This window comes from Mycteria americana, chromosome 2 (genome assembly GCF_035582795.1).
Source record: "Mycteria americana isolate JAX WOST 10 ecotype Jacksonville Zoo and Gardens chromosome 2, USCA_MyAme_1.0, whole genome shotgun sequence".
Classification (NCBI taxonomy): domain Eukaryota; kingdom Metazoa; phylum Chordata; class Aves; order Ciconiiformes; family Ciconiidae; genus Mycteria; species Mycteria americana.
Genome location: NC_134366.1, coordinates 102,861,316 through 102,887,779, shown reverse-complemented (window position 1 = coordinate 102,887,779; position 26,464 = coordinate 102,861,316). Strand labels below are relative to the sequence as shown.

At 43.1% G+C, this 26,464-nt stretch overlaps 1 protein-coding gene across 2 annotated transcripts in view; it reads left to right on the top strand.

The window, feature by feature from the left end:
• Window positions 1–2,799: 2,799 nt before the first annotated feature.
• The window catches only part of EPB41L4B (erythrocyte membrane protein band 4.1 like 4B), a 182,997-nt gene continuing 159,332 nt past the window's right edge, over window positions 2,800–26,464 (top strand). For both annotated transcript variants that reach the window (XM_075495662.1, XM_075495663.1), the window contains exon 1: window positions 2,800–3,114. In XM_075495662.1, coding sequence (XP_075351777.1) covers window positions 2,815–3,114 — 300 coding nt within the window. In that variant the 5' untranslated portion in view covers window positions 2,800–2,814. The remainder of the gene's footprint in view (window positions 3,115–26,464) is intronic.

The following is a 26,464-nucleotide window of genomic DNA, read 5'->3' as shown; positions in this document are numbered from 1 at the left end:
TTCCTGTGACAGGGATCAAATCATGACTCCCAGGGGAGACTGGAGAAATCCATGGGAGGCAGATGTTGCACTGCAGGGCTATTTTGATAAAGATTTAAAAGTAATGCCCTTAACTACAGGACAGCTGAGGAGCACAGAAGGGTCTACAGTTTCTGGTCGTGCTTCTCACTGGAAAGCAAGCAAGTAGTAGGCACTCTGAGGAGGGACTGCAGAACAGAGGTAGCAGCAACCAAATCACTTTAGGGCTTGCCCACCTGAAAATGAAGAGAGGATGTAGATGGGTGGAATGTAAAAGTACAAACCGGAACGTGAATACTAAATACCTCTTATCTTGCAATAAATGTATCATGTCATCCTCAGTACCCACAGTTGCTCAAGGCTCTTGTTTCAGGGCTAAAGATAGCTCCGCTGGTAACATGAGATAAAATAATGGTGGAATTGTTTTACTCCAAGAGAGGCTGGGTACTAAGGAACCAGCTTTATTCCCTCCCACCACCAGCTCCTTCCAGAAGATCCTTTACCATGAGCTTTACGTCATATTGCTTAAAATGAGATTTAATGGGATCTCAGCAACTCTATGGCGGTTCTGTAAATACAGCACTGCCTCTCTGGTGTGGCCACTGGCCTGTATCATGTGTGCTCCTAATGCAAGTCAAGCAAGCCTAGGTTTACATCTTTTAAAATGTCATACTTCTGTTTTCATGACAAATGTTGACAGAGACAAAGGGCTGAAGTGTCACAGCTGAGTAAAGAAGCTTTTAGCACTGTGAAAGACTTGCTCGGTTTTCTGCCAGGCCAGTCCTGAGTGATGCCAGACCTCCCTTCCACCCAACTCTCCTTTGCACCAGAATTGCTGTAGCTCCCTCAAGAGACAACAGTAGTTCTGCTGATTTTCCAACCCTTAAAATAATTTGTGTTGCTTATGGTATGCAAATGAGCTTTATGGGATTGCAGTATCTTCACAGCGTTCAAAGCAGTGAAAGAACCCTAAGGTATGCCGCACCACTCAGGAGCTGAAATAAAATTCAAATTCTGCCCCTAATTAAAAAAGAAAGCAGGAAAAAGAAAGAGCATGTGTAATAAGTGTCTACTCTGATCGTGAATGTTAGCAGGCAAAGATTAGCACCTTTCCACTCTGTTTCTATAAAAGCTCTTTTACCCAGCTATACAGTGTAGAAGAGCTGCGGACGCATCCCTGCCGAAGATCATGCAGTTTAGCGACAGTCTCGGCTGATGAGACACTTCAAGACCTGATCCAGTGCATTGAAGAAACACGGAAAAGGATGCAGAAACAGCAGGCAGTTACCTAATACTATCAAGTCTCAATAATAAATGACAAGCTGAGACATTTTGGCAGGCTTTCCGAATACCTAATAAGACAATGCTTGTGTAAACTGGCCTGGAGGCAAGGTTAAGGGAAATAAATCCACAGCAGAAAAAAAACTTTAGAAGCAGAAAATTATTTCAGTTCAAAGCCCCTTTAGATCACATCTGACCATAGGGCGACAGAATTAGACCTGCTGATTGTTTCCACGAGACATGATTCACGTCCAGTATTTTATACATGGCAATTGAGCAAAAGTGCTCCTACCCGAGCCAGAATACATAAATATTTAACTTATTGGCAGAGCGACTGTGCGAGAGAGTATTTGTACCTATGGATTTGCCATGACACTTTCAATAAACCCGTACTCCTTCCTCACTTACAGCTGCAGAAACGAAAGGGAGCGAAACCCCAGGAAGGTCTGGAGGCTCCGCTTTTTCCACGGGGCCACGGACTCATATGCGTTTCCTTAAACCACCAGACCACGGTGATTGCAAAGGCAAACGCGGGCGCATTTTCACCCACCGGGCAGACGGGTTTGTGCACAAGGGACGTGGGCGGCGGCGGGAGAGGCGGTGCGGTGCCCTCCTCCTCCTCCTCCCCCCCCCAGCACAGGCGAGACGCGTCCCCCTGGCTGCTCCCGGGCTTGCTAGTTCTCCGTCCCCCTTCCCGTTTTTTATTTCGCTGTTCACTCCCCCCATCCCCTCTCTCGCCCGTCCGAAGGGGCGGATGCGGCACACCCGGGGGCGCGGCGGGGCGCGGGGGCAGAGCAGCGACCCCGGCGCGAAGGACGGGCTGCCCCCGGCCCCCGTGTGCGCGGCCGAGCGCCGGGTCCTGGCGGGCCGCCCCCCGGAGCGGAGCGAGGCGCCCGGAGGCCGCGGGCCCGGCGGCGGGCGGCGGGCCCGCCCGGGAGAGGCCCCGCGCCCCCGCAGGTGAGACCGGGAGCGCCCCCGCCCCGCCGCTCCTCTCCCCTCCCCGGCCCGGAGGCGGTGGCGAGGGGCAGCCACCGCGCAGACGCCGCCCCAACGGCCGGCGCGATCGTCCCAACCGCCGCGGAGCCGGGGCAGGTGCTGGAGGAGCGGCGCGGCTCGGCGCTCCCTCCCGCCGCGCTGCGGGGCCACGGACGGCGGCGAGCGGGGCTGAGGCGCAGGGAGCCGGCGGGCCGAGGGCGAGCGCCCCGGCCGCACCGCCACCGCCACCGCGGCCGCCACCACAGGTGGCCTCCCGTCGGCCGCCTCAGCAGCTCCCCCTGCCCGCCGCGCGGGTTCCCCCACCTCGGCGGCTGCAGGAGGGGCCGCGGCGCGGCCCGCCCCGCCGTGCCGGTGGCGGGCGGCGCTGCAGAGGGCGGAGCGGGCGGCAGGGGCGGGCCGGCCGGCGCCCGGCGCGGGCTGGCTCCCGGCGGGCGGCGCTGCTGCGTTGCTCTGGGAGGCGCCGTGGGGCGCGGAGCTGCGGGCTCGGGGGTGTGAGCGACCGGGCAGGGCGCCCCCAGGATGCTGCGGTTCCTGCGCAGGACCTTTGGCCGGCGGTCGATGCAGCGCTACGGGCGAGGAGCCGGGCGCGGAGCCGGGCGAGGTGGGCTCGGCGGCGAGGGGGACGAGCGGGACGGGGGGCTGCGAGGAGCCGCCGCCGCCGCCGTCGGCTCGGGAGGCTTCCCCTCCTCGCCGCACCCCGGAGGGGTCGTGCACAGCGCCGGAGGCCCCGTCCACATCCCGGCGGCCGGCGGCAGTAAGCCGGTGCTGCAGTGCCGCGTCCTCCTCCTGGACGGGACCGAAGTCAACGTGGAGCTGCCGGTGAGTAACGCGCGCTTGCCTCCCCTGCCTGCAAAACAGCGCTTGCATCTACCCTCTTCCGTCCTCCGCATCGTCCCCCCCTTCCTGGTGACAGGCACCTGCGTGTGCCCCCGCGCCGGCTGCACAACATGCGCTGGGCAAGCCTCGCCAGTTTCTTCCTCCCCTCCCCGGGCATCCTCGCCGCTGTCCCCGCCTGCGTGCACCTGCTGCCAGGTGCGCGGCGTGCCTCCCCGCCATGACCGCCGCTCCGCTTGCCCCCCGCCGCCCGCCCCCTTCCTGCCGGCTGAAGCCGTCTGCGTCCCTCTTCCCTCTCCCCGGAGCGAGCGTGGGGGCGGCACCTGCTCTCCTGCCCCCCGCAGCCAAAAACCAGCCCCCTGCAGCGATGCCTCCAGCGGCGCCTCTCCCGGGAGGGGCCGCCCCTGTGGTGCGGGGCGCTACCTGCGTGTCTCCCCCGCTTGCAGGGGGGTGGCTGCCCGTAGACCCCAGCCGACGGCGCCGGGGACCACCACAGTGTGCTGGGGCGGGGGACACACACCGGCGCTTCTGCGGGGGAGCGGTGCCTTTGGCCTCGATGCTCTCCGGCTTGCAGCCGGCAGGGGCGGTCCCTAGCCCCGCAGGCAGCACCTGTGGCGCCGGCGGGGGGAGCGGGGCGAGGCCGGCCGTGAGGCGAGGCCGCGCTGCGCCCGCCGCGGCGGGGGTCTGTGGGGGCGCCGCCTCTTTATTTGTCTTGTTTCCTGACGCCCCCACCGCCGCTCCGCTGGCGGGAGACGAGCGGGGCTGCCTGAAGGGCCGCGGGGGCCTCGCTCGGGCGTGCGGCGCGAAGCCGCGCACAGCCGGCGTTTCTCTCCGCCTGGGGGATGCCTGAGGCGGTACCCCCGTCCCGGGCTAGCGCCCGCTCCGTGCGGGGAGGGACGCCCGGTGCAGGGCCGCGGTCCCGGGTAACCCCCCGCGGCCCCCGGGCACGCCCGCGGGGGCAGCCCGGTCCGGCCCCCGCGGGTCTGCCCGCCTTCCAGCCGCGGGCCGCGAGGGGCGGTTGGGCCGCCAGCGCTTCAGGCGGCGGCGGGGGCCGGGGCCGGGGCCGTGGCCGCGGCTCGGGCGGGTGCGTGGACGGTGCCGGCGCTGAACTTTTCCTCCTCCTGCCGCTGTGCTGGAGGAATGAGGAAGGGACGGTGCCGGCCTGCGGAGCTGTGTGTGTGTGCGTTTGCCTACTTGGTGAAGCTGGGCCGCGTTTGTAGGTGTTTGGGCATCCTCAGAGCCCGTTGTGTGTCCTTTTATCTCTCTTAAAGGAAGTTGCACGGCGTATATTACTAATTTACAGAGTCTGGGTTTTGCTAGACATTCATTCCCACAGCTGCTAAATACTCGACACCCATCCTTTTTTGCTGACCCTTTTCCCTCCCTCTTGATAACCAAGTTTCCCATGAAATAGTATGGAAGTTTATCATATTTGAAAAAACATTTAATTTTCTTTCCGTTTCAACCCAAATAATCCCCATCCATTAAGCCTGGTCTACAAAAGCAAGTGGGGGAACTTGCTAATTATGAGTGCAACAACCCGATAAATTGTGCGCTACTTTAAATCTCCAGTAGTGTGAAAGAGTGTTTTTTTTCAGAGTACCTTTTGAGTCATTAGATGCCTTTTCATATTAATAATTATCTGTATATATTGGTATCATTCCACTAAAACATGGAATTTGGCAACCCTACAGTTTCTGCTTAAAAGAAACTGAAGAGATGGAGTAAGACTCTTACAAGTGAATATAGAAGGTATGTGAATAGAGCCACCTAGGGATACTTGCTGCAGAATTATCAGGCCTCCCTTGCCTTACAGGCAAGATCACGCATTTCCAGATACTGGAAATGCTAGTATGTTTCCTCTCCTCACATCTCCTTCACAACTTGCTGCAGTCCTTCTAACATCTTGGCACAAATCTTTTCTGAAGAAGACTTGATGAATGTTATCAGCATGCTAAGGATTTACTGATAGAGGTCTATGTAGATAAGCTCAGTAAATATTTTGCTTAAGGTTATGCTCCCTCTGATTTATCAGAGTTCAGCTTTTGCTGTAGAGCCTGTGTTTAAGACAGTCTGTGGTTTTAAAGCATCACAAAATGGGGTAATGGCACTCTTCTTAGTCCTCGAGTATTGAAAGTATATGGAAGTACGTGCTTGGTCCAGTAAAGCAGCTGTGGAGCACTCTTGCTTGAATTTGACCTCCAAACGAAGCCTAGACAGCTAGTGTTTTCAGAACATGAGATGCGCACGTGGTGGTTGTAGTTCATTTGTCCAAAGACAGGGTAAGAAGTTGGTATTTTTTTTCACTGAAATGCCTAGGCTGGTGGAGGACTCTGGAGCATGTAATAGCTGTCAATGTTTTGAGGATTAAAAACTGTTCTGTTGAATTACGTATCTGTTCCTCATGCTTTTTCCCTTTCTTTCACAGAAAGAAACACCCACACTGAGAGTTAGAAAAACTGAAAGAGGCGTTGCACCATTTATAGAAGTTGATAAGTAAAGTTTCTCTGAGCTTTGCAGCTCTAGATTTTTATGGGATTGGGGCCTGAAACAGAACGTGCTTTAAGACTCAGAAGCTGTGGTACAGGACCGGTTAAGCTGAATGAATTGAGTAGCATCTTTTCCATTTAAAAAAAGAAATAGTGTATAGTGGTTTCTCTCCATTTCAGCTCAAATGTTATGGAAAGGGAGGGAGTGTGGGCTTCGTCACTGGTGAGCAGCTTACCCATGAAGTCAAGTATGTAGATAATTGCAGAGGACTTTACTGTGCTGCTGATTGTCTTCACAAGCACTTATTTCGGGAGATACTGGCATCTGTAAAATGTGCTCTTTTTACTACCTGCTAACATTACACACCAGTTGTCTTTCCAGTGGAAAAAAACTTGTTGATATTAGGGACATGATACTCTCGTAACTACAACTTTTTAGGCTGCTATCTAAGATTTCACTTAGAAGTAATGGACAGGTTTATTGGATTTTAAAGACTACAGGGTCTATTGTTTCTGTGGAGGAATGACAGAAAAAACATGACTGAGGGAAAACTTCAGCTACACATGTAGGAAAAAAGTTTCAGGGTTTTTGTTGACTTACTGTTCTGGGGTTTTTTTAAATATTCAAGTAAAGCTAAAACCCTGAAACTTTTGTCCAGGTTAAATGTATCAGGTTCTGCCACAGTGTTTTCTCATATGTGGGGGCTGGTGGTGGTGTTGGAAAAATAAATCCTACATCAGTAGGTTGGTAACTATCTTTGGGGTTAATGTTAGCCTTTATGTGGTAGTATCTGTTAGAAACTGCACATCTGGTAAGCTCTTGTCTGCTCATGGTGGTAACAGAAGCAGAGATCTACCCTGATCTCTGAGTCCTTCCTTAGCTTGTTCTTCTCTAGGCTGTATAGCAATATTGTGACCAGAGTCACCTTTCTTGTTTATCTGCATTTCCACGCCCACATCCTTCTGGGGCATTTGCACTTTATTCTTTTTACTGCATGTCCTCTGCCCTGGGACTACCCCATCTGCTAGCCTGCCCTCCTACAGTGCTGGGTACTCTTTCACTTGTAGGTCTTCTCCAGCTTTCCTGAACTTGTTTCCTACCCCGCTGTCCCCATACAAATGTAAACATAAAATTATTCTGAGCACTGTAGATAGATACCCCTGAATAATGGTTTCTATACTCAGCTTCTGGCATGAAATTTCAAGGATTGCTTAACGATGCTGGCTTTTCTGTTCACTCTTAAGGTAAAAATTGTGTACTTTGAAAGTATTCTTTCTAAATAGAATAATGCACTGGATGGCTTTTTAAACCCACGAGCTCCTCAGGGTCCTGTATTGAATGTGAGATGCTATTAAGGTTGGATCTGTTGTACAGGAGTGAGTGGCAGTTGACCAGTTCTGTTGCTGTGGGGTGATTTCCCATGGGAAGGGGGAGCATAAATGGAGTCATTACTTCCTCTTGACCCAACACCACATGTCTGCATGGCTGAAATCTAGTTATAAGAATTGATGCAGGGAGAAAAATACTTACATTAGAAACCACCCTTTCCTCCCTCTCACGTAGGTATCGGTGTATTTCTTTTTACCATTGAGAACCTGTTTAGTATCTTTTGTGTTGCATCTTCACTTACATTGGAGGTTGTTACTTGTTTAGATTTTCTAACTCAGCTGTAGGTAGATGGAAGGCCACTTGCTCACTGCTGTCAAAACAATCTTGCCTCTGTTTTTCTGGAGGACTTACGACTTTAATGAAAGAAAAACTGGTTATGGATGATGCTGTGTTCTTACATAAAGAATGCAGGGAAAGGGCATTGACATTTACGCAGCGGTGATGGTGTCTGCTAGTTAATACGTAAATGGAACAGTCTATAGATGGCTCTCGGATGAGGCCAAAAAGCCAAATTTTTGTTGACTTTAAGACATGGTTGCTGGCATTTCTAAAAACTGAGTCTCTGATCTTTAATTCAGTGCATCTTATGAAAGCTTGAGGGGAGGATGTGAAAGATGGCTATTCAGTGGGACTGTCCAGAGCAGCAGGAATTAATGTCCCTTTTCTTAATGCCACTGAAAACAGTATTCTGTGATAAGTTGGGGGAGGGGAATGAATACAAGTAGGGTGTTCTTGGGTTTGTTTAATCTAAGTGGGATAAAAAAGAGGGAACAAATGGTAAGCTTACGCTGCTATGGAAATCCTCATCCTGCAAAGCAGATATTGGATACCTTACATTTTCTGTGACATGAAGCCACAGCCATCAACGTGTTTTCTGTCGTCAATACTCCTTTCTGAAAATCTCCTTGCTCTGGTAAATTTCTGTGCTGCTATGAACATCATTACAAAGACCTGTGTGATGTATTAGAAAGTAGGTGATGTTTAATGATTAAATTAATGAACAAGTCAAATATAACTCTTAAAATCTGTGAATTGTTTCCAGATAGATAGCTTTTGTGTTATTTCTTTGCCTTCCTTTTGGTGTATCTGTTTTAATAATTGTTTCGGCTGCTATGGAAACACTTCAGGAGAGGGATAGTAAATGTTCTTCAATACCCCTTTCTAATCTCTAATCTTCTATGTGTTGTATCCTTTTCTTATTGGAGTAAGATGAACATAACAACATTTGCTATCTGGCCTCTATGCTTACATCAAAAGTAAATGTTAAATTAAGTCTTGAGTAGTCATCTCTATCTTATAATTGTTGGTTAGTGTATTTGACTTGATGAGGTTATAAATATTGGGAGAGAAGTACAACTAATTTTTTCTTTCTCTTACATCACACATGATTTCCTAATGACATTTCAGGAATATTAACTTTAGAGAAATGCACTAATATGCATGTAGATAGATTCAAATCATTCTTTGGAGTTTCCTAACTGAGGAGTTATCCCCCCACCCAAACAGATATATTACATCAGATGGGGAACAGGATTTTTTTATTCATTCTCTAAAGCTTTTATCACTTATGAAATTGATAATGTGCCTTCTTTATGCAGAAGTTACCTTTCAACAACATAAAATTAGAGTACGTGCTGGAAAATGTTAGAAGCGTATTTGCAGCACTGGAAAGGCCTCTCATGTTCATTAATTCCTGTGGGCACCGCCACCTGTAATCCCCTTTATAAACTGATCAAGCTCCATTTTTAGAAGGGGTTGGGTATTTTGCTTCTGCAGCTTATGTTGAAATGCCTTTTCATTACCTTACAGCTCTGATCGAGTAACTGTAGCTAGAACTTGATGTGTTGTCTTCTGGCAGTATCCTTTAATTATGTTATCCATGTACCATATACTTTGATGCATTGCTGTGTATACTGAAGGTGTGTGAAAAGTATTTATCGTAGAATCACGTACAGAATCAGGGACATACGCAGCCCCAGAGAAATAGGAATGAGATGGGGTACACACATGTGACTGCAGCTGTGCTTCAGAAATGCAGGTTGTTGGGTTCTTGAGAGAGAAGAGGGAATTTTAGGCCCTTGATGTGCTCACCAAACACCCCCAATAAATCTACAGATAAAAGACATTTCAACAGTACATAGTAAAAGAGGGAGACAATGAAAAGCATTTTGTTTTGGCATATGTTAGATAAATTCTGCTTGTGACTTCCATTAGTTATTTATGGAAACTGATACCATTTTTCAATGCAATACGGATAGACAGGATAACAGGACTGCTGCTGCAAAGAATAGACAACCAGTGAGGGGGAGAAAACCAATGATGAGAGTAGTATACTGCAAAGACAAAAGTATGAGCACCTGGTACTAATTCTCTGATGGAGAGCTTATGCGTTTGAAGAGATGGGGAGAAGATAAGGTTGTTGTATGCATTCTTTCGGAAGCCTTTTTACAATGGACTAGAACACAGCTATGCTTAGGAAAGTAACCATGTGAAATGTCAGTGTGGCTGGGCCTCTTGTTTGTTAGCACAAAAATGCATTTCAGTAGCAGCTGTTTGCACTGGGCTTAACTATGGGATCATGAACACGGGAGAAACTCTGAAGACCAGCATGGATTTGAATGGAGATGACCAGTAAGAAGGAAACTTTTAGAACAGTTAGAAAATAATTTTTTTTTGTAAACAGTGTACATCTAATATGGTTGGGTTTTTTTCCAGTGGTTGTGTTCTAGACTAGATTGCTGGGTAGCAAACCTGTAGCTTTCAGGCTCTTAGTAGTGGTCCTGAAGAGGAAAAAGAATGTCTCGGCATGTAAAAAGTTCCTACAAGGGAGGAAACAGGAGCAAAGAGGCTTTGGAAGTGCAGCCCATATAGAAGAGCAAGCAGAGGACTAGTTTTGTTTGGATTGCAGAAGGTAGTACAGGAAGAAACAGGCTGAAATGTTGAAGAAACTAGAAATAGCATGTAAAGTATGCGATGTATTGTCTATGCTGTTCTGTTCTGAAACAGAGAGGGGACAGATATCTCTACTCCTGCTTCTCTGTGCACTCTTTTCTTCCTCATGTGCTTCCCTGTGCTTCTACTTGTAGCGCCTCTGTAAATATCTTTTTTCCTGTAACTTTTCTCTGAGAGGCAGGCTTCATTTAACGTCTCTCCTTCTCCAAGCATAGGTCCATTTTCCGATTCAGGGCTTCTGTTTTTAAATTCCCAGCCGTTTCCACCCACCCTTCTCCTTTTCAGTCTCCTCCCTGAGCAATTCGCTCTACTTTTTCTGTGTGGATATTATCTGTATTACTAGCATGATACCTACTGAATTTTCTTTTTCATAAGAGCAGATCTCTTTTAGTTTTGTGGGTTTTTTTCACCCCACTCTGTTTTCCCAATCTGTAAAAGCAATTTTCTTTGCATCCCAGGAGCAGCTACAAAAGCGGTGAAACAGTTCACCATGGAGGATCTCTTTTGGGAGGCACTTCAAAGAGCACTAGAGGTCTGCTTCCTTCTGGTTTGGGCCTCAAGCATAGTTCTCTGTCCCATTCCCTCCTACCAATTTAGATCACTTCTGTGGTTCTCTGCAGTTGTCAGAAATTTGAAATGCTCCTCACTCCTGTTCTTTCCCCAGGAAAATACAATTTCCCAGCTGTGGCCAGGGGTCTGTAGCTGACTCAGCAGCTCATTCAGCCAGCTTGACTAGCAAAGTGTCCTGTCTGTCAGGGCACGAATACTGCTGGTGACTGCTCATCCTGAACATTCCCAGTTGTAGGGCAGACATTAGGGGAACATTGGTAGCAATTGCTGACATAGTTAATTCAAAGGTTAAACCTCCTCACTTTAAAAATGCATGGTTTCATATGAGACAACAAAAATGGACCTGAAAACTCAAATGGTGTGGGAAGGAGGTTGAGAGAAGAAGGGAGAACATATGCGTCATTGAATTTGTAGACCCTTTGCAAAGTAAAATACAAGGATAGGTACAAATAATTTCTTCTATTTTTTGCTAGAAGGATGAAGTCGACAGCTGTTAACTGTACGTACAGCATTGCTGGGTTAGTATTTTAAATTACTTGAGAAACACATGGGGTTTTTTAGTATTTGTTTCCCAATGCAGGCTATGGTAAATGTTCTTTTATTCTTTCCGCATTAGAAATAAAAGGGTTGGAGGGTAATGAAGTGTTTAGAGTGACCATCTGCTCTTCATTTGACTTGCTATTTCCATTTATTTCTATGCATCAATTTAAATATGTCCTGGACCATTAGCTATATTGTGATGAGATTATTTTGAAATATTTGTTGAAGTTCCAGATTCAGACTCCAGCTATGAAGCATGAAAAATATTAAGAATTAATTTATATTGGCTGTTTATGTTTTTGATCTGTACAGATTCAGATTATTTCCCTTCCTTGTTGTTATGGAACCACAGATAGTTTATCCAAACAAATACCAAATGCCGTCTTTTCTCTTTTTTTTTTTTGTTTTGTTTTTAGTATGCTGACAAACACATTGAATTGAGATGTTACTGTATTACATTATTTTAATACATGTGGTACAGTTTATATGATAAATAGAGACTGGAAATCCTAATGGAGGATTGAATTTAATGTTTGTGAAATACAACAACTAACTACACAAATATGTGCAGAGTGTAGGTCCTTTCTTTTGAAGAACTTGGACTCATATGAACATACCAGTATCAAATATACTGTTAGAAAAGCATAGTGTTATAACTTAGGGATTGTGACCTGTAATTCACTTATTGTAGACTGCAACTTCATTTCAAAGGATAACTTATCCAAGGATGAATTCTTTTGTGGCTGTTTGAAAATAATGCTTTTCACAGTAGTTCTTTGTAGTACTAGTAATTGATTGTACGTGTTATTTTTGTTGGTGTTTTTTATATATATGTATATATATAAATAAATGTAGACTTGAGAGGAATTTTGTAGCTTAGCAGTCTTGGCTGGGAAAACACCTGTTTCTTTTTCTGCCTCAATTGAGACTAAACAAGGAAACCACTTCCCATTTTTAAGTTTAAAGTTTCTTGCTGTGTACATTTCGCTATGTGAGGTCTTGTAGGTTATGTATTAGACAATAAGCAATTTCAGTTAGCTGTGTTAAGCTTTAACATTATCCTAGGCTGTGAACAAATTATCTTTTTAATATTGATGGATAAAATAAACATGCTAACTGCATCACATCTTTTTTGGTGGTGGTAAGTACAAACAAAATTACTTAATGTCCAAATGTTACCTGCTTTAACTGTGCAAGTGAATGTTTTCCACGTTTGCTGAGAAAAGGAGCAGTTCTATTAAGTTTTTCCTTCTTCTCCCTTGTTCCCATCCAGCATTGGTCAAGGCTGTTTTCTGTCATTTAAATAAATCTCTTTCATACCTTGTTAATGGTTCCCGGAGCTGTGATATGGTATGATTTTAAATTGAGGGCTTGCATTTATGTAAAAAGACCAAATCCAAGAACTTCCATTTTTATAAGCAGATCTGAAAACGCCAGTACTCTATAATCATTGTGTTGCAACAAAGATCACTATTCAGTAGAGATGCAAATCCTCAGTATGTAGGTTTTATATTCAGGCTACTTACTGAGTAGAAATTCTTCCCGAATAATGAACCTTCCATGAGTGCTTTGCTTTGAGAGATGATGAATGATGAGTCTGTTATCTCTTCAAATTAAGCAAATAAGTGAAGAGTGGTGGTATTCTTCAAAATAGGTCGTGTCACTAGGATAGGCAGCACCCTGGAAATGTGAAGTCCAGTGGGCAGTATCCACTTACCTTCTCTCATGTTGTGATCTTTGGAAGCCAGTATGTATCTATGTGAATTCAGATGTCCTGCTGTAGCTCTGTGGAGGGAAGAGCTGGTTTAATAGAGCAGCCATATAGCTTGTTCGTTGTGCAAAGACTTTGTTTCTTTTCCTCCCTCTTCCTGCTATTTCATGTATTGGGCTTGATTTAGTTTTTTACTTGTTCTTTCCCTGGTGTTCAGCAATGAAGAGAGGGTGGCACGATGTTTTCTTATTTGTTACTGACATCCCCTTTCGCCAAGGAGGAGAGTTCCCAGCCCTGCTCTGTGACTGTTCCTGAGCCCGTGAGCCTCATCTGCCAAGGCCAGGTTGTGAGCTGCGACTTGGAACACCTCCTGCAGGGTGGCTCTACGGGTGCCCACTCTCTGCCTTGCACAGTTAATTCTGCGCGCAGCTCTCAGCAGCGCATTGGAGTTCTGTTCTTGACTTCCAGTTAATTAGCGATGTTAATTTTGATGGGTTTTCTTTTTAATGGGGGGACATGCTCACTAAGACAGCAGAGATCGCTGATTCCTTTTACAGAGGCCAGTGAAGCCATTAAATGTTGACTGTAGCGCTTCTCCTTTTCATTAATTCAGGCTGATTGCTTAAGCTGTCATCTGCCTGTAGGTTTGCTTTGTCTCTCTTCACTCCTCTCCTCTCATACAGTGATATTTCACAGTTGGCTTTTCTCTGTTGGATGAACTGTTGCAAAACCTGTAAAATAGGGAATCAAACCCGAGTTCTTAGGTGTGAAACTGGGGGAGACTTTGGGGCATCAAAATGTTTGCCATGGTACTCAAGTTGTTTGTTGTGAACAGTAGACACTTAGAGGGGACTTTTTTTTGTATTTGATGGATTCTGGTAGTTCATGAACAGTGCTTGATAAATTTTAGGAGGTCAATATATGAGGAAATAATCTGCACAACAAATATTTTTATAGTATTCTTAAATTTAGAATTGGAAAAAAGTTGAGCTTACTCATTGTCTTCACTTCTTTTTCCCCTTGAATCCTCTGAGCTATCTCCTCTTTCATTGATGTTGCTTACAATTGCTTTTTTTCTGTGTAGCATGTTGATGCACAATTTGCATTATAAATTTATCCTATAGTAAAACCTTTCTGGTGTGTCATTTCTGGTTTTGAGAAGTAAAGATGTTGACAAAATAAGGGGAGAATGAGGATAGAGTTTGAGCAGTTGTCTGTATATTAGCAAAAGTAGACTGAAGTTGATTACTGCATTTCTCGGAAGGAAATAGGAATAGAAAAATTCAGTGCTGTGAAACAAAACCAAGTGGTTTTTGTTTGCTGCTATTGAAATTGACCAGCAGATATTTCAATTTTACAGTTTGTGTGCTTGGATTTTGATGTATTTTCACATTAAACACCCAGCATATTTTGGTTTATAATTTGATTTAAAAGTATATTTTAAAAAATAGTTCAGCTGTTTCGGCAAAGATTTTTCTCTAAGATTGTGGTTACAGCCAGGAAAGGGGACCTTAATTTCTCCCCCCACTTGTTATGGTATTAGATATTGATAGAATAATTTAGTCTTATTTTAGCAGAAAGAACAGATCATCTGATAACACTTCCAGCATGATCATAATCTGAAAAATTGTCAGATGAAGCAAGATGATGTGGTCTTTCATAAACAGAAAATACTGTTAATCGAAAGTTTGTTTCAGAAAGCAGATTTTTCCCTGTTACAACTGTCAGTTTCTCAACATTTTTGTCATGCCAGGAGTGGAGAACTTTCCCAGCTGTTTCACTAAGCTGAATGCTGGAAAGTTTCTAGTAAGAGAAAATAGTTTGAAGAACCTCTGTGGCTCCACTGTGAATTTCAGTAGCTGTTAAAAGTGGGCAAGCTGAAGTGCAAGTGCTATCTTGAAGGATAGCCCTCAAAATGAACTTTGTTTCTTTTGCTTTCAGGATTTCCAAGGTGTCTTTCTGTTTGCTGAGATCAAAAGTTATTTCTTAATTTAAGGCAGACAAAGCTTTTAAGTAATACCAAAAATCTTCACAAAGGTGTTCCAAAAAGCTTTTTTTGCAAGCTACAGGGCAAATGAATGGTTAGGTTGCAAGGAAGATAGAGCAATATTTAAAGAGTGTGAATTCCTCTTTATTGCATATGCACGAACCTCATTAACAGGATAAGGCTGTCAAGACTAGGGCAGTACTAAATGACTTGTGGGAGCTACCAAATATAGATCCCGTGAAAAGTCCCGGGGCTGGGGAGCTCTCCCTACAGAGAGCAGCTCTCCAAACAGGGCCGCCTGCTTTCCTGCAGGAGTTTTGGGTCAGGCTCCAAGTACCGGTATGTATCTGGGAAGAAGGCTTTTCTCCCACTTTTCCTTTTGTGAGTCTTGGAAAACTGCAGACTTTTTGTACTAGTTTGTAAAATGGTGCGATAGTCTCTCTGCATTGTGGAGCTGGTACAGGTGAGATGGAGAACGAAGTTCTTTTGGTTCTGTAGCCTTGTTTGTAAAGTGAAAGCACTCATTGGAAACAAAGAGCCAGATAGTTGACTGACCCTGTGCAAACCAACAGCAGTTTGTAGTGCTGAAAAAATGTCCCTGAAGGCAAAATATGAATTCAGTGCAGTTCCAGAGGGACAGTGTGACCACTTTGTCTACTTCCAAGACTGTCACCTGCTTTGCTTGAAAAGTATGTTCGGTGAAATGCCAAACTTGGGTAACCTCTGCCTCTGCACAGATGGTAGTGGAAGCTCTTTGAGAGACAAACCCCAGGGAGTGGCAGACTGGGTGCAGGGCTGATGAGGAAATGTGTGCTCTGGAGTATACTTCTGTTTCTGTCCTATATGTGGACATAACCTGCAGCGCTAATAAACTTGGAATGGTTTTATTGCTAAAGGATGGGTTATAAATGCAGAAACAGGCACCATGGTGCTAGGAGGCAAGCGTGCAGCTTTGGTTTCAGAGCTAAATGAATTTATGGTGTTATTCAAAGCAACTTTTGTATCTCAAAAGCCCTTGTGAGGCTGCTGGTTCCTGGTGGCAGTAAGGAATAGAATTGATGTTTGAGGTAGCTAGGATTTATGATGCACATTTTCTTTTGGTACTTTTGTGCTTGGGAGGGAGGGAGGCAGTTTTCTTGTGGCCTTACTAAATGAATACAAACTTATACATTCTAACAGGACTTCTTGTTTTTAAAAGCAATTAGTTTTCAAAGGGAATTGTTAGAATTAAGGATTTGCAGAAGATCACTAATATGATTATTGTTACCTGTTTGTATGTATTCCCCCCCCCCCCCCCCCCCCCCCGAAGCCCTGGCAATTTCATCGCCACTTCTGATAGAGCTGCTGTATTTGCTAAGAAAATTTGCTTTGGGTAAGTGGCTAGTGGAGATGCCAGCTGTCTGTGTTCCTGTAGGTTCCTCCTTTTAACATCTTTTTTTGAGGCCATTATGATGATGTTAAATGGAAGTCAACTGGCTGTTCTCCCTAGATATCATTTGGACTATCACTCTTTAAATTATATGGGAGAGTTAGTCATATGGATGGCTTGTAAATGAATAGATTCGGACCTGTAGATTTGTTTCAGGTCAGAAAGGATCATTGTGAACACTGAATCTGTTTTCCTTCCCTGATCAATCTCTAGAACTTCTTCCAAGAATGTGATTTAAGCCTGTCACTTTTTAGCATCAGCTCTCTCCTTGGATCTCATTAGTTTGTCTGCCTTTAAGAGTCGTTAATGAGAAGCAGTTACTTATTCATCAGGTTGTACATGGACTCTTCAGCATAACAACAGATGTGTTATCGTATCTGATATTTTTATGGTCTGTTGTCCTCTGTCTTGGTACCTGAGCAAGCATGCAACAAAAAGCCCTGGGACTATGGGGAAAAATATTCTCCACATGAAGGTATGTGAAATTAATGTGCAAGCCACCTCTTGGTCTTATCTTTGATTGTCTAAATAGATAAAAACAAAATTTATTTCCAGATGCTCTTCAGACTCAAAATTATTCTTTGTAGCCTTTTTTTCTGACTTTTTGCATAATGTTCAGACAGTTGAGCTGGGCACAGCAATGTTGTTATAATGGTTTGCTGAATGTTGTACGAAATGGCATTGCTCCTTACTTAATGTTCCCTTGTTAAGCATTCAAGGCTCATGTTTACTTTCTTGGCTGTAGTTTTACGCTAAGAGCTCATGGCCAGTTGTTTTTCTGTTGTTATACCAGAGTTCTTACAGTGCTGCTGAAATCCAGGGCACTATCTTTGACCTAGCAAGTGTGAGTGAAACTTTGTTCCTCTGTGTGTGACCTGTGGTTTCACTGAATTCAGCTACAGTGTGTTGATGCAATTCTGCATCCCCAAGAGATGCAAATCAGTGCATACAACCAACAAGACCCATCATCTCCTGATCCTGTGCCAGTTTTGTGAAGTTCAGCATGAGTGATTTTATTAGTTCCCTCCAAGGGAAAACTGTCCGGTGGTTGACTGGGAGCAGAACACTTCAGGATTGCACTGACAGTGCTGCTGGCTGGCTGCTTTCCTCCTTTCCCTTCCTGATTTTTTTTTTTTTTTTTTTTTTAAATCTGCCTGGCATGGACTACATGCATCTATTTCAGGAATGCTTATGCTTGCTTTTGTCGGACTGTCTCATAGGCTGTGTTTTGAGAGTACAGGTGTTTCACGGTCAATACAAGTTCAAAGAGTTCTTGGCTTCTTGTTCTCATCCTGGTGCTGCAGGCAGGTACCTGCCCTTTCAGCTATTTGTGGGGCTGTGCTGAAAGCCAGGTCAGGGATCAGATCCAGGGATGTTTCACTCTAAAAAATGCTTTTGCAGCATTGAATGTCAGAAATTTGTTAAAGGTATAGCATAAGTAAGGGGGCAAGCAGTAGGGAAAAACCTGACAGAGGGCACGGGAGCTCTTCAAGGCAAAAGTGCTGTACAAGCCCCTGTGTTGTTGAGTTGGGCCTTGAGGGTATAAATAATCACTTAAGGAATGGTTTGATTCATGTACTTAGTGCTCTCATAGCTTGATCATGTGAGTGCTCCTCGTCTGCCCCACTGAAGTCAGCCAGATTAGTACGAACTGGACAAGAAATGCTTAGTTGCTGCAGCCATGTGGTTCAGTGATAGAAATCATGGCAAGTAGCTCAAGCTAGATCTGCAAGAGCTCATCTGTGCCGAAGTCTGATATCTTGCAGAAACATACTCTAAGGTTCCTTGTTACTGCTATCAAATAAATGTGTAGTCTTATGGAGGAAGAAGTTAGACTTGTTTTATGAGACTTAATTTTCTTGAAACCATGATGAATGGTATAAATTTTGCTGCTGTTATTTAATATATGGCTGACTGGACCCAGCCTTCTCTAGTTTTTATTTTCAGAATCTAATAGGGAGCCAGAATTGATAATGACAAAGCTGATACTGAAATTAGAAAGATCCTAGGAATTTTAGAGAAGGTCACATTTTTCTAGATTCCATCTGTGGAGTTTCAAATAGAACCAGGGCTGAAAAGATCTTCTGATGGCCATTCCTTGATGCAGATATCCTGTGATGCACTACTACTACACTCCTTATCCCTTTGAGGCTGGCTCCAGGTGAGGTGAAAGATGACTGTGGTGTTGAGGGAAAGATGACTATGCTGTTGAGGAAAAATGACATTCCATTGAGCAGGGCCTGGATTCCTAACCTGTCAGGGATCCATAGAATTCATGTGGTCTCAGTTTAATTGTGTATCTTTATTTGCAGATACTCCAGAAACGAGTCTTGCTGCTAGTACAAATTCAGTAGTTCTTGATTGTGAGTAAAATGAAAAGATAAGAAATTCAAATTGAAATTTCTAATTCCTGAATTATTTTTAGTTTACTCTCTCACTTGGAAACTAAACTGTGGATGAGTTTGACTTTATGTTGCATTTTCCAAATTAACCTTATAGGGTTTAACAATTAAATTATCACACTTATGGAAACAAACTTCAGTTAAGAACATGATCTAAACCAACACTTTTTAAGAAGCAGGTGGAAGATTATTTATGTCTTGAAAGCACAAATGGACAGTTCTGAATCATGCTGAAAAAGTTCCAGTGGAAAATATGCTTTTAGCTCCAAATCCACAAGTTAGATTAGAAAGACAGGTTTTAACTAGAATGACAACTATTTTAAACATTTGAATAAACATACTTTTTTTTTTTTAGGGGAAAACCAGGAAAAACAGTTTTGCTTCAGGGTTTTCTTTCTTATGACCAACTAGTTGTGTTCTGATGGCTTGTGAAAGAAATCCAATTTTCAAAATGCTTGAGAAAACAGAGTACACATACAGTCAGGGGCATTCTGCTGCAACTGCAGGGTGAGGGAGGTCAACTTGAGTTCCTGGTCTGGGAAGCTAAAGGGTAAATGCATGCTGACCAGAGAGCTGAGAGGTGCTGTTTTTAGTGTTCATGGGTGAAGGTTTCCAATTTAAGATTTGATTAATTTTTTTATTATTCTTTATTTATTTTAAACCGCAGACATTTGCTGCTGCTCTTGTGGTGCTCCCAAAGCGTCTTTTGGAGGTATTTTACTGTTTGGGTAGTAAGGTGACAATGTCTGTAATCCCCTTCTGGACAGAAAGACTTCAGGCTTTGATAAACTGCTGCAAAAAGATGACTGGAGATTGCCTAAGACGTTATTGCCTTCAGCTGTCTTGCTCTGTGACTAAACTGGCAGAAGAATGTGTGTGTGCCTGTATCTTAGCCTGTCTGTTGAATATCCAGATATGAGTTTAAACCATGAGATACTGCACTGCAGCGACTGAGATAAAAGTCTATGTCTTGTGTTGTGGAGGAAACTGATCTCTAGCAGGAGCGTGCACTTTGTAGAGAGCACTGATCTGTTCAGCAGCTGCAGCAAGATTGCCAATTTGGGCCTGCATCTTAAGAAGGAAGAGTCTACTCTTCTAGCATGTTTCACCAGCAGAGAGTCACCAAATCCTTTGCTCTTGTGTTACCTTACCATGAGCTCGCTGTTTTAGGTTAGCAGCTCTATGCTGTAGTGTGACAGATGTCATGGGAGTCAAGCTCTGTTCTGGTTCTCTGAGGAGCTGGGAGCAGCAGTTGCTTGTCCTATCAGGCTTCTTGGTATGACTCTGGACTGCTCTTTCTCCATCCACAGTATTCCTCTGTAGGGTTTTTTGTCTGGGAAGCCCCCAGAAACTACTACAAATGTACTTCAAGAGCAAATTTTGAGTTTTATACTGGGATCTGAAACACTGTCTGCAAGAGAAATGGGCTCTTGATTGGACTGATAAACCACAAAAACAGAAGACACAGTCTGGAGGTTCAAAGCCTCTTGACTAGCATGCGATTGAGGAAATTAGTTTAGTGCCTTTTTATCTGGACTTTGTTCTAGAAGCAGAATTTCACCTTACACAAATACTGGAAGTTGACTAAAGGTATTGCAGTGTTACAGTACAAAGTTCCTTTTGCTTTGACATTCTTTATTGGATTGAAGTGACTGTCTTGTGATAACCTTGTAGGGTGGAAAAGATGAGCTTTCCTTGTGGAACACCAAATAACCCTAAATTAAAAACTTAGAGCTTTTTACATGAAGCTGGCCATGAAGAATTTGGTTAACGGTAGTGCTAAAGCAAAGACAAAGCTGATAATTTACTAAAATATGATTCTATTTGTACTACAACTAATCTAGACAGGTTATAGCTATTCTAAGTATGTATTAGTGACTTGTTACACACTTGTAATCACAGAAAACCAAATATTTGTCATGAGCTTTACAAATTGGTGGATAAAATTTGGTTTGATATTCCCCCACCCAAAGTGCTTTAGGCTAACAGGGTGGAGGGGTGGGGTTGGGGAGGCAATTCTAAATTAATGAAGTTAAGCCCTCTGATTGCTTTGAGACTTTCGTTAAACATTTGTGGTGATTTGGGGGGGGGGGGGGGGGGAACAAAGTCCTCATCTGAATTTATAGACATTTATGGCTTGTCTAAAGACACAAATTACTAGTTCATTCTGTCAGTGTAAAATAAATCAAAATAGGCAAAGTTTAAATGCAATACTTGTATATTAAAGCATTTTAGATTATGCACAAGATACTTTATTTACAACTTTACCAGTCTCCACGAAGTAGGTGCATGCTTGTAAATTGGCAGACTTCTGTCAAATTGTTTTCACTCTAACTGCTGGGTTCAGAGTGTGCAGTTCAGATAAACTAGTAACATGAGGGCTGTCTGCAGTTGTGGCAGAGATGACAAATTAGTCCACTGTGCTATTTGTGTGTTTATAACCTTGTTTGTGTATGTGTGTATATGTATATAAGCTTGTATATGGTTTGTAATAGCCATGTGTTTAAAGGTAGGGAACTGACTTAACTAAATCTCAATGTATTTCTTTTTGGTAGAGCCGTATTGGCCCTAAGGGTTGCTAAAACGCTGTAGCTAAGCTCCTTACTTTCTTCTAGAAAGAAAAGGAAAGCTTTCTCTACTTATTGCCAACACTGCTTTTAATCTTCTGCATTTAAATATGAAACTCTATTGCCTTTAGTTGGGTATGCTAGGCTCCAAGTGGAAAAGCTTTATAGTACTTCCTGCATTTGGTAACTAGCTACAGAGTAGAAAATGGTAAAGTTAGTGTTGCTTCCAGTATTTTAATTTACTATCTTTACATGCTTTTTCAAGGATAGTCTTGGTCTGAAAAGTGCTATTCCTGTAGTGCTGTGGAGTTGAATGTTGTTAATTGAATCTTACATTAAGGAATCCGAGGAGAGGAAGAACAACCTCTTCCTTTCCTTTCTTCTGTTCCTCCTCTCCTTCTGTCTCTAAGCTGATCATCCTTCAAATTCAACTTGATATCTCGTTCAAACTAGACCTTTTCCTTCTTTCTTTTGATACTTGTAGTATGAAGTTGTCACAGTAAATTATGATCAAGATTTCGGCTATCATCTGTCTTAAGTTTGCTATCAGCATGACATTTGTAACCTGAATTGTTAGTGACTTTGTATGCGGGTAACAGATTGAACGAAACATAGAGAATATGCTCAAAAGAAGGAATTCAGATCATGTCCTTTCTCAAAGATACCATTTAAATAGAGCTGCTTTTCAGGCTGGTCCACCATTTTTTAGGGTTTTTGTCATTGGTAAGGATGGGGGAGGGTTATCACCACTTTTTATTTTTCTTAGTGTCATCTCTAGTTTGTTCTTTTTCCGCATGTTCCTGAGCAGTATTTAAAAGACATCGATGTTCCACTCTTTTGATATGTAAACCTCTAAGAATCTGCCAAATGATCGCTGCAGCCTTCTCCAAATTTCACGCTGCTGACACAGGAGACAGCTATTTTACTGTGATAATCTTTTCCCATCAGATTCAGCTGCGTTGGCCAATATATTCAAGACTGTGCATTAATGTGACTGGTGCTGTAGCTGGATTTTTGTCCTAGTATGGCTCTAACAGAGCTAACCTGTCTTCCCCAGTGATTGTCCTTCTCATGCCAGTTCTGTGTGCTTTGTGTTTCGTTCTCTGAATGTGCAATACTCGCTGTTTCGGTACACCAAGCACTTAACATTGTCTTCCAGCCTAGTGGACAGAATGTATACTTGCATAAGTACTGTGGGGGATGAGTCGGGCAAATGGTAGTTAGTTACCTTCTGCCATCTCCAGAAGCGTGCTCTTTTCTCTTGATGTTTTGTGTTGAACTTCATCTTTTGTTAGAAATGTTTCAAGGCTAGAACTTGTGGTTTTTATGATATGAAGCGTGGTTTTGATACTTGATGACAGTGTGTGGAAGAAGTGTTTACCGCCCATGTCTTAACTTTATCTAGGATCTTGTTTTTGAGGAATCTGGCTCCTTCAAATACTAAACCTGTGGAGGAAACTTCATTTCTGTGGAAGGCATACCTTATGACTGTCATCTATAAAGCATCATTTAAGAGCAGAGGCAGGAGAATGATGCTGCCAACCTGACTCTGCTAATGTAATTTTAGACAATACTTTAAGTGAAGTAGGACTATTGCATTTGTTTTGATTAGATAAGGAGAAATGTTGTAAACTGGCTTCTATGGAGACTTGGCAAATAAAGTATTACTCAGTCAAGTAGTAGTTTGGTACTTTGGTGTGCAGAGTTTGTTTAACCTGGGGGGAAAGGTTTGACAAGTTGTTCTGCTTAGGTCTTCTAGTGGAATAAGACCATGTCTTGAAGCTCAGCAAAAAAATAACAGTCAAAAGGTGGGTTAAACTGGTTTTTATAACCTTAGTGATATTTGGATTTAGTTAAATGGAATGTTAAGCATTAACACATGAAAAGATTAATGGCAAAATACCGAAGTTAGAAACTGAACAGCTTATAGGAATCCATTCGAAGTACATTTTTCTAAACAAAGATGAACTCTTATATTTTTGTATTAAAGGCAGAGATTGCATTAACTCTACTGGAAGCCTGTGTAATTTATCATAATTTGTGTATAATAGTAAGAAAGAATGTTACAAACCATGGAACTCAGTATAGTCATTCTTCTTTTTGACATATTGTATTTGCATACTCACACACCAGTCGACAAAAAATAACGTCTTCAATTTGCTGCACACTTGCAGGAAAAAAAAAAATCAACCTGAGATTGTCAAGTGTGTGTTTTTCCCCACCCTTAAGAATTTGAAAGTGTTTGCTAACTCACATAGAAATAGGTGCAAATGTGAGATGATGTGGGTTGGGAAAGGTTTTTTTTAAATACATAAACACTTGGTAAATTTGAATAAAATCTACTGCATTCCTCAGTGATCTTATGCTCACAGAATGCAGTAACTTGGTGTTTTTACTCTAATAATACTGAAGTGCACCTGTTGTTCCAACAGAACTTCATTCTGTATGCTTTGTAACTATCTAATGATCTCTGTTTTGAGTTAGCATGACTCATTTGGGCATGGGCTGTGATGACAAACCAAACTCATGACACTTAACAATTTTTGTGTTTTACATTTCCTTCCTGAAGCTGTTGTGCTCTTCACATGAATTTTTAATAACTGTTTCCTGACTTCCTATCATAATTGTATGTTGGTGCATTCTGTACTTGATTTGGGCAAAGAAAGCTCCAAGTACAGCTCTGGGACCTAAAGATCTACAGAGTGATAAAAATTTACTTCTAAATCAGTAGATAAATAAACCGGCACCAGTACTTAGCACAGTGTTGGGAAAACTGTCTTTGACTTAAAAGCAAACCTGAACTCGGGAAGATAAATGGTGAGTTTATTTAGAAAAAGAAAAAAAAATGTTGCCTTTGTTCTTCCACTGTTGAGGATGTACTTGTTTAGTTTGAGGGAAGAAGTGGAGGAAGAAAGAAAAGATTTGTGGTCAAAGCCAGACTTGCATTCCTGAAAGAGAAAGATTCTTTGATAGGGGAAGACTTGACGGCTGTCATTATGGTAATCATCTCCTATGGTCAAGTAGGAGTCAAATAATTTCTGGTTGCCTTTATTACAGAGATTCTGTTATAGACAGCCAGAGGATCTTTTCTTTATATAAGTTATATTGAACTGTCATTGCTTGCATTTTCTAGTGTTGGATTTTTTTTTTTCTTAAAAATTTTATGCTAACATTATTTTTTAAAATCAGGGTTCACATAAGGTTTCTGGAAACTAATGAGACTACAACCTCTGCTGTGGAAGTTGTGGTGTAAAGGTTGGGAACCTTGTGTTAATTTAAAATGTCACATGAATAAAAGAGCAGTAAAAGTGAGAGGAAGGGCAAAGGCAGTAAGAATGTGACTTTGGTGGCTGGCTGCAGCATGTGCACACTTTTAATGGCTCCAGATCACAAGCTGGCTTTGTTGATAGTCGTCACCTCAGTGCACTCCTGCCAGTGTCATAGAATGAAGCAGGACTCGCGCTTCCTGACTAGTCACACTGGATGTTACACTTTGCTAATAAGGAATGCAGGCAAGGTACACATCTGTAACATACTCCAATCCCGCTTCTCCTTCCTACCCCCTCCCTCCTGCAGTAATTGTGATGTCCGGTAATAAAGGCTTTCACAAGCACTTTGTACAATTTAAAAGTTCAGCAAAGATAAAGTAGAGATTACGATGATATTTTGTTGAGAAACTGGGATGACTGTGCCATCTTTCTTCTGAAATGAAGAATTCTGGCAGCCCAAAATGAGCAAAAAGGAAAGTATTTAGTAGGGTGCGATATCTGAATAAGATCATTACTTTAACAAATACAGTTCTCCTAGAGTGATTTGGAAAAGTAGAGGCAGCTTATCCAGAAAACACCAATCATTAAATGCTGTTATTTATATTGTCCATTTAGCATGAGTGCCAATTTTCAGATAAAGGAAGTTGATGGGAACAGATTCAGGTCAACAGAGTTGGGTTTATTCCTGATGTTTAAGGGATTATGTTCTTTTAGTTCATGTTGTTAGAAGCTTTTTGCCAGGAAAATGTATTGAAGATGAAACGAATCAACAATATGAACTCTATTCAATAGCTAAAACATCCTTCTTGGCTGCAATATTTATGTATTAAAGTTGAATGCTTGTCTACTTTGCACAGGTCTTCCAAAGTAATTAACGTGTATATATTGTTATATAGTAATTAAAACATCAGCAATTTAAAAAGGCTCTATTAAACTTAAAAATGCCAGGCTTGAGGAAGCCATGTATGTGTGGTTGCTGGAGCAATTTGTCATTTGAATTGAGAATGAAGCCCCTATTGAAAGCAAATGAACTAGGAAAGAACTGTTCCAGCTGTGTTGTAAATGGGCTTTAGAAATGAGTATAAGGCCAGTGTTCATTCATGCTGAAAATGTAAGATAGCTGCTTGTGACACTGGAAGGATGTTTAACTGTTGCATGATGATTTTATTTTCCCAAAGGGTGTGAGGTAAGGAGGTGGGAGGCAGGGGGAGGGGGGAAGACACTTAAGGAAAAGTTGTAGCGTGTCCCTTTAATTAAGGGATCTAAGCAAGTTGATCTGGTGGCATACTGTCAGTCTTGGTACTAAATGTGAGTGGTCTTAGGACTGCTACTTAAATAGGGGCTTGTGGTGAAAGTATGTCATTGCTAATGTCAGTGAATTGTAGTAGTTCGTAATTGGGTAGCTTCACCTGCATAGATCCATTTTTTGATAATGTACACTTTGGGCATACTGAGGTTGTGTTCTTTTTGTCCAGTAGCATCATGTATATAGTCTATATGCTCTTGCATTCCCCTCCTTGAAACCATGTTTCAGGTCTTATTTCATGCTAGTTCTTGGTCCCAGAGAGCCGTTTGACTCCACAGCACTGTACTTGAAACTCGGGAAGACACAGCTAAAATTTCTGGACAGAACCAGAGTAGGATGAGTATTTCTGAGTTTGTTGTGGTGCCAACAAGCTGGGACTTGCTTATTCCAGTGCTCCACCCTTTGCAGGAGGCAAGCAGGCAGTGCAAACAGTAATATCTCAATAGGCCTTTCACCTGCCTGGAACAAACACAGATCTGGTAAACTATCTTGGCAGGTGATATGCAGCCAACCATGATGAATTTCTCTTCCACAGATCAGATTTGGTGTAGATCTGTTTGTTTCTCTATACAGAAAATACCATGCTTTGTGCTCTGAAGCAGGTGTCAAGCTTCAGACTGCTTTTGTTGTCTGTCTTCTCTGTGCCTCCTTCTTTGTAAGTATGGTTTGGGGGGTGGGGATTTGAGAAAGTAGAGAGTCAGTGCAAGTCTAGGAGTCAGCAGC